The sequence below is a fragment of the Thamnophis sirtalis genome, unplaced genomic scaffold, assembly GCF_051295495.1.
Source record: "Thamnophis sirtalis isolate CommonGarterSnake01/CBP01778 unplaced genomic scaffold, rThaSir2_p1.2 scaffold_2, whole genome shotgun sequence".
Classification (NCBI taxonomy): Eukaryota; Metazoa; Chordata; class Lepidosauria; order Squamata; family Natricidae; genus Thamnophis; species Thamnophis sirtalis.
This window is the reverse complement of record NW_028261382.1, coordinates 102,373,860-102,385,886: the sequence shown is the minus strand read 5'-3', so window position 1 is coordinate 102,385,886 and position 12,027 is coordinate 102,373,860. Positions and strand designations below refer to the sequence as shown.

The 12,027-nt window shown below is 50.0% G+C and overlaps 1 protein-coding gene across 1 annotated transcript in view; it reads right to left on the bottom strand.

The window, feature by feature from the left end:
- Positions 1-10,877, bottom strand: part of LOC148049052 (protein brambleberry-like) — an 18,601-nt gene extending 7,724 nt beyond the window's left edge. Inside the window, exons 1-8 of the mRNA XM_087703536.1 lie at positions 10,860-10,877; positions 10,352-10,618; positions 7,355-7,483; positions 4,567-4,752; positions 3,602-3,836; positions 2,453-2,569; positions 1,010-1,189; positions 538-743 (exon numbers count right to left, since the gene is read on the bottom strand). Coding sequence (XP_087559662.1) covers positions 538-743; positions 1,010-1,189; positions 2,453-2,569; positions 3,602-3,836; positions 4,567-4,752; positions 7,355-7,483; positions 10,352-10,618; positions 10,860-10,877 — 1,338 coding nt within the window. The remainder of the gene's footprint in view (positions 1-537; positions 744-1,009; positions 1,190-2,452; positions 2,570-3,601; positions 3,837-4,566; positions 4,753-7,354; positions 7,484-10,351; positions 10,619-10,859) is intronic.
- Positions 10,878-12,027: the final 1,150 nt, after the last annotated feature.

The window sequence follows — 12,027 nt, the reverse complement described above, 5'->3', positions numbered from 1 at the left end:
GGCGCATGACGTAAACTTTCATGTCATCAGTTAGGCCACTGAGTGCCGAAACTGGAATGCACGCACGCCCACCGGAAAAGCTGAAGACCACCTGGGTGGTGCATTCATTAGAGCCGAGGTGGCGCAGTGGTTAAATGCAGCACTGCAGGCTACTTCAGCTGACTGTTATCTGCAGTTCAGCGGTTCAAATCTCACCGGCTCAGGGTTGACTCAGCCTTCCATCCTTCCGAGGTGGGTGAAATGAGGACCCGGATTGTTGTTGGGGGCGATATGCTGACTCTGTAAACCGCTTAGAGAGGGCTGAAAGCCCTATGAAGCAGTATATAAGTCTAACTGCTATTGCTATTATTGGTCTTCCACTTTCCAGTGTGCGCATGTGGGCCGTCTGGCTGGTCTTTGGGGCGCCCAAATGCTGGAAACCGGAAGACCAGCTGGCGCCAGCGTGCGCGCCCACAGAGAGGGCTCTGCACACACGCCGGAGGTTCCCCATCGCAGAGTTGGGCTGAAACCACAGAGCCACGGAACCCGCCGACTTGCCTGCCACAGACAGCGCCAAGAGGCCGGTGAGCGCCTGAAGCCCAAGGAGACGGTGTGGTGGAGCTCAGAGAGAGCGTTGGCCACAACCACCACCAGCAGCAGCGCACGGGATGCGCCCGGGACCTGCAGGAAAGTCATGAGGAGCGCCACCAGGAGGAAGTACACCACATGCAGGAGACAAGTATAGATGGAACTCAAGCTGAACCCTGCAAGACACAAGAGGTTTTTTTCATCAATGCGGAACGAGACAACTTGCTACAGCCAAGAAGGCCCGAAAATCAGCGCACGCCAAAGCTGAGCTCACATGCCCTGATATGGCTCCGTGTGGCACCTGTGGCAGGCGTGGCATAGTTTCGCCCCCACGGTTCTATGGTGCCGTGGCCGCTGCCACCTTGTCCTTTTATGGCATATCCTGGGGTGTCCGCGCCTCTTTTCAACGGGCGGTGGGCCTGTTGCTCGGAGGTGGCCTTACCTGCCCAGGTTATGAACCTGTGGATGTGCTGCAGCCTCCCTTCCACCTTGGTCTGCATCTGCTCCATGGTTTGAAGGACCAGCCCAAACGTCTCGTTCATCTTCCTCAGTTTCCCCAGTAACTCCTCGTGGTACAAGGTGGTTTGCTTCTGATGGGCCAGGAACAGATCCACGTTGGTGTCTAGAAGAAGAGGAAGAAGGTCTCAGGCCCAGAGGAAAGGCACGCGGGCCTCAACTCAACGGGGTCTTTCCCATCTTCTGAGTTCTTCTAAGCGTGGTAGACTTCCATCCCTGCCAACAACGTATAGGAATGAAAGGACCATAGCAATAGCAATAGCAGTTAGCCTTATATACCGCTTCATGGGGCTTTCAGCCCTCTCTAAGCGGTTTACAGAGTCAGCATATATCGCCCCCAACAACAATCTGGGTCCTCATTTTACCCACCTCGGAAGGATGGAAGGCTGAGTCAACCCTGAGCCGGTGAGATTTGAACAGCCGAACTGCAGAACTGCAGTCAGCTGAAATAGCCTGCAGTGCTGCATTTAACCACTGCGCCATGGGATCCTTGGTGCTCTCTGAGCTTGGTGGGGTTTTTCCCCCCAGATGTTTCATTACCCAACTAGGTAACGTCTTCAGAACCAGAAGGGAGTAGGGTTGGCAGAGAAGAGGAAGAGGAGGAGGGGGAGGAGGAGGGGAAGGAAAAGGAGAAGTAACAGAAGGAGAAGAACTGTAGGGCCTCGGGGCTCTCTGTGTTTTGTGGTTTTCTTGCAGATGTTTCATTACCCAACTAGGTAACATCTTCAGAATGGAAGGGAGGAAGATGGGCAGAGAAGAGGAAGAGGAGAAAGGGAAGGAGGAGGAGGAAATGTATGGGGTCCTTGGTGCTCTCTAATCTTGGTTATTTCCTTGCAGACGTTTGATTACCAACTTAGGTAACATCATCTGTGGCAGAAGGGAAGAGGGTTTGTGGAGTGGAGGGAGGAGGAGGAGGAGGAGGAGGAGGAGGAGGAGGAGGAGGAGGAGGAGGAGGAGGAGGAAGGGTCCTTCGTGTTCTCCAAGCTTGCCTGCTTTCTTGCAGATATTCCATTACCCAACTAAACATCATCAGTGCTAGATGGGTGAGGGGTTTGCGAGGAAGAGGAGGACTGTGGGGTCCTTGGTAATTTTCCTGCAGACATTTCATGATCCAACTAGCTAATATCATCAGTGCTAGAAGGGAGTTGAGTTTGCAGGGAAGAGGAGGAGGAGGAGGAGGAGGAGGAGGAGGAGGAGGAGGAGGAGGAGGAGGAGGAGGAGGAGGAGGAGGAGGAGGAAGAGGACTGTAGGGCCTTGGTGCTCTCTGAGCTTGGTGTGTTTCTTGCAGAGACGTTTCATTACCAAACCAGGTAACCACATCAGGGCTACGCTTGAGAGGGATGGAGCTTGAACTGCTCCTACCACAAACCTATTTTGGAGTAGACTTCTTGAGCCCGTTTTTGGACTTGTCCCAGGTCCCTCAGGATGGACTGATGCCCTTCTTGAAGCTCCACGTCCTGCTGGCTCAGGTGACTGCTGACGTTTTCTGCGAGAAGAGAAACAGAGGCAGCCTTTCTCCGACGGTCAGTGGCCACCAGCCCCATTTGGGTTCAAGGACACTCAGTTGGCCAAGAGAAGCGGAGAGTCCTGACTCTCAGGTCATCACGACACTCGTGGGAATGCTTCTCCAACCCATCCCTCTCTCATCCGGCAAAACAGCTTTACTGCCCGGGGTTTTCAATCCCAGGGTTGCAAACAGAAAAATATTGGTTCAAATGAGGGGGGGGCCATGAGGTCTGGTTGCTTTGCAGATGTTGCCTGACCAGATAAAATTAGTGCTCAAAGGGAGGGGGGGTTCAGAGAGGAGGAAGACTATGGAGGTGCTGCCTGAACGTGGTCGTTTCTTTGCAGAACATTTCATGACCCAACTAGGTAACATCGTCAGTGCTAGAAGGGAGTAGGGTTTGTGGAGAGGAGGAGGAGGTGGAGGAGGAAGAGGGGGGGGAGCAGGAGGAGGACTGTGGGGTCCTGGATGCTTTCTGGGCTTGCTTGTTTTCTTGCAGATGTTTGATGTTTCAATCCAGTAGCTCTGTTAAGTGCTATAAGCATTGCCAAATTTGCACTTTCTAGCACTGATGATGTTACCTAGTTGGGTCTTGAAAGGTCTGTAAGAAAACCACCAGACATTTCATGACCCAACTAGGTGACATCATCAGCACTAGAAGGGAATGGAGTTGAGGAGGAGGAGGAGGAGGAGGAGGAGGAGGAGGAGGAGGAGGAGGAGGAGGAGGAGGAGGAGGAGGAGGGAGCCCATTTTTGCTGGCAGAGCGTTCAGCCACCACAGATGCCGACACGAGTGATGATGAGCTGGCCACACCCACCCTGGCCACGCCCCCAGCCCCTCCCAAAGTGAGACACAACCCCGCGGCGGCCCGCAATGAAATTGAATTCGATGACGCCACCACCCCGGCTTAGCGAATGGACATTCCGACGCCGATTTTGTGGTCGTAAGCCGAGGACTACCCGGACGAAGGTTGGAGGTTCCCCGGGGGAATGCTCGCCGCTCGCTCTCTCTCACCCATCCTGCGTGTGATGCCCTCCAGCAGCTCAGCCACCTGCTGCTGCCCACTGGCGATCAGGGCCTTCTCCTGCACCAGGTGCTCCAGGTTGCTGGAGAGAGAGTCCTCCATCTGCGCCTGGCCACCTCGCAGCGTCTCTTGCTGGGTGAGGAGCTCCTCCTGAGCGCTAACGACGCGTTGCAAGGACTCCGACAAGGACTCCGAGGTGAGGAGCTTCAACTCCTCCTGGCTCCTCTGTCACGGGAGGGGAAAAAACCACAGAAATGATGGGAAACTAAGGCTCAGGAGCCAAGGAGCTTAACCTGTCCGTCTCCTTTCTCCTAGTAAAAGGTAAAGGTTACCCTCGCACACATGCATGCTAGTCATTCCCGACTCTAGGGGGCGGTGCTCATCTCCGTTTCAAAGCCGAAGAGCCAGCGCTGTCCGAAGACGTCTCCGTGGTCATGTGGCCGGCATGACTCAACGCCGAAGGCGCACGGAATGCCGTTCCCTTCCCACCAAAGGTGGCTCCTATTTTCCTACTTGCATTTTTTACGTGCTTTCTAACTGCTAAGTTGGCAGAAGCTGGGACAAGTCACGGGAGCTCACCCCGTTATGCGGCGCTAGGGATTCGAACTGCCAACCTTTGCACACCCCTTTGCACCACTCAGGTGACCCTGAGGACACAGAGGAACCTCCAAGCGGCCTCAAGAACCCTCTAAAAGGATGCAAATGACCAGCTTTGTCTGCAAGGAGCATCAATCCTTCCCTTCCCCTCCATCCAGTCAGAGCTGAAGAAGATTCTGGGACAAAAAGCAAAACATGTTTAAAGAAAAACAACAAAGTCCAGTTGCCTCTTGGAATAAAAGCACCTCTGGGATGTTATGAAGTTGAATGCAGCCATTCTCATTCATCCCAGCGCATGATACACACACCCACACACCAATCTCCACACCAAAACTGAGGAACCCGGAGCCAGCCGAACCTTGAGTGTTTTCATCGCCTCCAGCTGGCCGACCGCGGTAGAGACCAGGGCGTTCACCGTATGCTCCGCCCGCCGTTTGAACTGCATCTGGCGGGTGGCGTAGCAGACAGCCCGGGCTCGGTTGCTGACGATGTGGTAAGCGTTCCAGGTATCCGGATCCATCCCGGCTGTGCATTCCGCCAGGGCCTTTTCCAAGGAAAGAGACACATTGGAGAATCCAGCATTGGGGGGGGGGGGGGAGGTTTACCATATTTTTGGGGAATATAAGACGCTCCAAAGTATAAGACGCACCTAGATTTGGGGGAGGAAAAGAAGGGAGGGGGGGGGGGAAGTCTGCCTCTGCCTCCCAGCAATTTGCCCCCTTACAACAAACAGCACCGAAAACATACACAGTTTGTAGTGTTATATTTCAGACTACGCTTGTACAGATGCTGTTAAAACTGATGTGGCTTTCTGGAAGTATAGTTATTCTCTGTTATTTAAAAGAAAGTACAATAGCACTGGGCCTCTTCAGATCAAGTATTTGTTTTAAAAAGTTTCTTCATTTTGTTAAGCTGTTTAGAACAATAATAAAGCAGTCTTTAAAAAGTAAGTCTAACAATTTGAACATTCTATAGGCATTTAAAGTTATTACAATACAATAAATACAATAGCAGAGTTGGAAGGGACTTTGGAGGTCTTCTAGTCCAACCCCATATTCAGCAGGAAACTCTACACCATTTCAGAGAAACGGCTCTCCAACATCTTAAAGACTTCCAGGATTGGGGCATTCACAACTTCTGGGGGCAACTTCTGTTCCACTGATCAATTGTTCTAACTGTCAGGAAATTCCTCCTCAGTTCTAAATTGCTTCTCTCCTTGATTAGTTTCCACCCATTGCTTCTTATTCTACACTCAGGTGCCTTGGAGAATAGTTCCTTGTGGCAACCCCTGAGATATTGGAAGACTGCTATCATGTCTCCCCTGGTCCTTCTTTGCATTAAACTAGACATACCCAGTTCCTGCAACTATCCTTCATATGTTTTAGTCTCCAGTCCCCTAATCCTCTTTGTTGCTCTTCTCTGCACTCTTTCCACAGTCTCCACATCCTTTCTACATCTTGGTGACCAAAACTGAATACAGTATTTCAAGTGTGGCCTTAACAAGTGGCCTTACACTTCACGTGATCTTGAGTCTATCCCTCTGTTTATGCAGCCTAGAACTGTGTTGGCTTTTTTGTTTGGCAGCTGCTGCACACGGCTGGCTCCTATTTAAATGGTTCTCCACTAGGACTCCAAGATCCCTCTCTCAGTTACTACTGTTGAGCAAGGTACCACCTATAAGTTATTGAGTTACCTCCTTGCAGCAAACAGCCTGATCAGCAGAAGAAGAAAAAACCTGCCTCCCAGAATTTGCCACTGGAGCAAACAGCAAGTTTCACTTTCAATTTCTCCCGATCATCAGCTGTTTCAGGCTGCAGATTATAGCCTATTGCAGCCTCCGAAAGCCTCATTTTCCCGTTTGAAGCAAGGAGGTAAATTGCTGGGAGGCAGAGGCCAAAGGGTGGCGGACGGTGGGTGGGTGGGTCTACATTCAGTGTATATGACGCACCCAAATTTTCACCCTCTTTTAGGTGGGGAAAGGATACGTCTTATACTCAGGAAAATACAATATGTTGTAGCATGCAAAGAAAATACAAAAGCGAATAGTAGGTAAAATAGGAAAGGAAAGAATGTGGAAAAGAAGGGGAAAAGAAAAAAGAAAAGGCATTTACTTCTGACTCTTTGGTGGAGTAGAAATCAGGCATTCACATCAAATCTCAACTTTTTTACTTTTACATAATAGTTTAAAGTAACCAACGATTAAAAACAAAGTCGGCGGTTCGTTTCCACGTCAAGCACAAAGTCCAGAAATGGTTTCCAGGTAGAAATAAAAGTATTTGCAATTTTTTTTTCTTTGATCAGAGCAATCAATTTAGCCATCTCTGCTAACTCCATTTAACTGACTTCGGAAGGATGGAAGTTCTGAGTCGACTTTGAGCCAGCCAGGATCGAACTGCTGACAGTCGGCAGAGTTAGCCTGCAGTATTGCATTCAGATCACTGTAACTCTACGGCTCTAGTCATGAGAATTAAAACAAGAATTTGAACCCGCAGTGGAACTGTTGTGACCGAGGCTTCCCGAGAGCCTGAAGCAAACTCCTGGTCCCAACAAAAAACCCTTTTATTAATTGACTGCGAATTCTGCTCCTTCACATCCAGCAAAGTCTTTCGAGGGAGGATTTACAGTCACAGACCTTATCTGGCTTGGAGAGCTTCCAGGATGATAGCTGCAAAACCTGGCAAGGAGTCTCGGAGAGTCACGAACCAATTAAGTGAACCAATTGTCTCCTGCAAACTCCACTCCCCTTTCGCTCCTCTTTTATTTCCTCTGGGAGGGGCCATTCATCGTCCACCTGTGGCCTTACTCCCAAGTCGACCCCTGTTCTTTAGCTGTTCCCTTCATCTGGCAGCTCTGCGCATGCGCACACTGGGAACAGGCTCCAGCTGTTCTTCTGCCTCACTGATGTCTGACTCCGAAGGCAGCTGATAACTGTCAGACGGCCCTGGCCCCCTCTCTGCCTCCGACACAGAGCCCTCCTCAGAGCCTCCCCCAGACTGGCCCATCTTCCTCCCCAACCTCCTCACTGTCCGAATCTGCCGCCAGCTCCACTGGCAGGCCACAACAAAACCAGTGCCGGAGCAGCCTCCCAGTCGTTGGCCAAGGTGCCTGAAGCATCGTTCAAAGGTGCCCCAGGTGTGACTACATACCATGTCCTCAGTGCACAGGTAAGTCCTCCGACCTTCGGAACTGGCCTGGCAGTTGAAGAGAGCCACTCCCAGCTTGGCCAGGTCCTCTTCCATGAGATCAGTGCAAGTTGAGTGTAGTTGTGAAATGACCTGGATGGGGAAAGGACAAGAAAAAGCCCCCCCCCCCTCCAAACCATCAATTCAAGAGGAAGAGAGATGTACATTGACCATTGTACATAAATGGCGAGGAGGTGGAGAGGGTTGGTAGTTTTAAATGTCTGGGCATTTATATCTCAAGAGGACCCTCTCATGGACCATGAATGCTAACATGCTTGTGAAGAAGTCACAGAGGAGGCTGTACTTCCTGGGAATGCTCAGGAAGATAAATCTATCTCAGCATCTACTTCTTTGAATGCTGTAGATATTGTAAGTTTAATGGTCTTACTCCATAGATCCCACCATTTGCCCATTTCAATCTCATAGCCAAAGTTTCTCTCCCATGCTATTAGAAGGCTTTTGTCCATCTCTTCATTGGCATCTTGGCAAGTCAAAAATTGATAAATCTTCGATAGCATTTTCTTGTCTCCGCCAAACAAAATCTTATCTAGCCCCTGAGGGTTTGGGTAGATCCCAAACCGTACCTTATCGCTTTTAAACCTGTTTCTAACATGTAAATATTCCCACCATTCCAGATTCCTGCCCTGTTGCTCTAATTCCATCTTGGTTTTCATGTTGCCATCTTCTGCCATAATGTCTTTATATGTTATGTTTCTTGTCCAATTAAATACACTGGGATGCGTTAAGGCCTCTAACGGTGCCAACCAGCACGGAACCCTAAGATAGTATTTTTTCCTCATCTTTTCCAGACCCCCATCAAAGTCTTCCGAATATAATGTCCCATGAAGTACCTACGGGGGGTGTCTCTTTCTTGCCAGAGGGAGGCATGCCATCCCTGGGGGAGGTCATGTCCCTCTATAGCCAATAGGCGCATCTACTTCTGTCCTACTATCGCAGCACCGTTAAGAGCGTCCTGACATACGGCATTCTTGTATGGTATGGGAGCAGCTCGGCAGCGGACAAAAAACGCTCTCCGGAGAATCATTCAAACTGCCCAGAATATCACAGGGCTCCAGCTACCAGCCCTGGATGACATCTTCGCATCTCTCTATTTGAGGAAGTTGCATAAAGTTCTCAGAGACTCTTCCTATCCTGCTTACAATCATTTTAATATGTTGCCTTCGGGCAGAAGATACCGAAGAATTAAAACTAGGAACCACGCGTCTTCTGAATCGCTTTTATCCCAGAGCTATAATTGCACTCAACAATGAACTAAAGGGCCACCATCAGTGATCTGTTGGACAGCATTACTTGGTCCGGGGTTTAGGGAGGAATTTTTTTTGGGGGGGGGGGCGTGGGTGGGATTGTTATGTATGTAGGGCCTGGTGTCTCGGTGTTATGTGAATTTCGCTGTATGTGTATACTGTGTATATATGTACAATGACAATAAAGTAAAGTAAATTCACAAGCGCATTGGCCAACAGGATGGGACAGCAATTGAGTGCAAACTTTCCATTGCTAAGGCCTTTCTTAAAGGAGTTTTGCCCCATTTTACAACCTTTCTTGCCACAGTCGTTCAGCGAATCACTGCAGTTATGAAGTGAGTCGCACAATTCTTAAGGGAATCTGGCCTCCCTCCCCCACCCCATTGACTTGGCCCATCAGAAGGTCGCAAAAGGGGATCGCATGACCTGGGGACACTGCGACTGTCCTGAGTCCTTTGCCAAGCGCCTGAATTTTGGTCACATGCTCGTGGGGATGATGTCGTAAGCGTGAGACCCAATCTTAAGCCACTTTTAGAATGGAACAGAAGAGAACAGGACAGAATAGGAATAGGATTAGGATTAGAACTGGAATTGAGCAGATTAGAACGGAACAGAATTAGACTAGGACAGGAATAGAGTTAGAAATAGAATAGAAATAGAATTAGAAATAGAATAGAGTTGGGATAGCAATAGCAATAGCAGTTAGACTTATATACCGCTTCATAGGGCTTTCAGCCCTCTCTAAGCGGTTTACAGAGTCAGCATATTGCCCCCAACAACAATCCGGGTCCTCATTTTACCCACCTCGGAAGGATGGAAGGCTGAGTCAACCCTGAGCTGGTGAGATTTGAACTGCCAAACTGCAGAACTGCAGTCAGCTGAAGTAGCCTGTGTGGGGAACCAGACTGTCGCCATAACAGGCGTTGTCTCTTCAAGCCTGCAGTGCTGCATTTAACCACTGCGCCACCTCGGCTCTTAGAAGAGAAGAGAATTATGGGAGGAGAAAATAAACAGAGTTGGAAGGGACTTTGGAGGTCTTCTAGGAAGACCCTCTAACAGTGATGGTGAACCTATGGCCAGAGGGGGCATGCAGAGCTTTCTCTGTGGGCACGCACACCGTTGCCAGCTATTCCTCTAGTGTCCGGCGTGCACATGGGCACCGGCCAGCCGGTCTTTGAGGGTACCGGAGCACTGGAAAATGGCCTGGAAATAGCCTGAAAAACAACCTTGGTGCTGGAGAAGAAGACTCCTGCATTGAGTCCCTTGGACTGCAAGGCCATCCAACCGGTCAGTCCTGGAGGAGATCCGCCCTGGCTGCTCTTTAGAAGGCCGGATCCCGAAGAGGAAACTCAAAGACTTTGGCCACCAAATGAGAAGAAGGACTCCCTGGAGAAGAGCCTCATGCTGGGAACGATGGAGGGCAGAAGAAGAAGAAGGGCAGAGAAGGAGCGGGCTGGATGGAGTCACCGAAGCAGTCGGCCTGAGCTTCAATGGACTCCAGAGGATGGGAGAGGACAGGAAGGCCTGGAGGAACGTGGTCCATGGGGTCGGGATGGGTCGGACACAACTTCGCAACTAACAACAAACAGTTGGAAGTCAACGACTGCCTGTACACACACACACGCGCACACACACACACACACACACACACACACACACACACACACACACACATCTACTACAAAGCGCCAGAGACCTTGTGATGGCAGGAATCCAGAAGCGACAAATCCACCGACTGAATTTCAGCTAGGAAGCGCTCGTCGCCCGTATCCATCTCGAAAGGCACTTCCGCAAGGCCGGCTGGGTCTGGAGCAGATGCTGCTGGCTCAGGACTGGGAGCCGGACTCGGGGAGGCCTTTTGGGAGAGCCAGCCAAAAAACCCAGAGGAGGGGGCAACCACCAGAAGCAGGGGGAGAGGAAAAGGAGGGCCCAGCTGTGAAAAGGCAGCATCTTCCCACGGTGCCTGCAGTAAAAAACAAACACAAATCACTTCGTACCCGTAAAGCAGTATATTCAGGGTTGAAATGAAGGGTCCTTGGTGCTCTCTGAGCTTGGCGGTTTTCTTGCAGACGTTTCATGACCCAATTAGGTAACATCTTCAGTGCTAGAAGGGAGTGGGGTTTGCAGAATAGAGGAGGAGGAGGAGGGGGGAGGTCCTTGATGCTCTCTGAGCTTGGTTATTTCTCATGCACAAGTTTCATTACCCAACTAGGTAACTTCATCAGTGATTTTCCTTCCTGTACTAGGTTCCACCACAAAACCGCGTTCGACTAAAGGGCGCTCGACGAAACCGCGTAGCTGACGTCATCACAGGGCGACAACAGCGCGGAGACAGAAGCACGCTGTAAACGCTAAACCTAAAATTAACCCCTAAACCTAAACCTAACCCCCCTAAACCTAATCCTAACCCTTAACTTAACCCTAACCCTTAACCTAACCCTAAACCTAACCCTTAACCTAACCCTAACCCTTAACCTAACCCTAACCCTAACCCTAACCCTAACCCTTACCTTAACTTGAATCGGCTTGCTTTCAAAGCGCTATTTAAATCGCCCTTCTTTCTCCGCGCTGGCTGTTGTCGCCCTGTTGATGACGTCAGCGACGCGGTTTAATCAGGCGCGCTTTAGTCGAGCGCGGTTTTGTCGTGCCACAGTCTGTACTAATTTATTCTCCTTGCAGACAGCTGGTCATTTGCATCCTTTTACAGCAGGGGTAGTCAACCTCTTTATACCTACCGCCCACTTTTGTATCTCTGTTAGTAGTAAAATTTTCTAACCGCCCACCGGTTCCACAGTAACCGTGTTTTATAAAGTAGGGAAGTAACTTTACTTTATAAATTTATAAAGCAAGAGTTATAGCAAATCCCTACCGCCCACCATGAAAGCTGGAACGCCCACTAGTGGGCAGTAGGGACCAGGTTGACTACCACTGTTTTAGAGGGTCCTTGAGGCCCCTTGAAGGTTTCTCTGTGTCCTTGGGGGTCACCTGCGTTTTCTGCCCCGTGTCCCTTCACTATTGAACATCCTGTAGAAAGCACAACTCCACAACACAATCCTTTCAGCAGTTCCAAGAAGGCTCCACCCCACATTTGCAAGGACTTTAAAGGCCAAAGACCCTCGTTTGTGTTGTATTTTCATACTTCAGCTTTTTACATTCCATGTTGGCTTCTTAAGGCAGCTTCTATACCAGAACAACAGAGCTGGAAGGGACCTTGGAGGACTTCTAGTCCAACCCCCTGCTCAGGCAGGAAAACTTACTGTTTCAGATAAATGGTGGTCCAGCCTCTTCTTTAAAAATTCCAGCATTGAAGCACCCACAACTTCGTGGGGCGAATCTATGCTCATTTTGGAGGAAAGTCTACTGCTCTTTCCA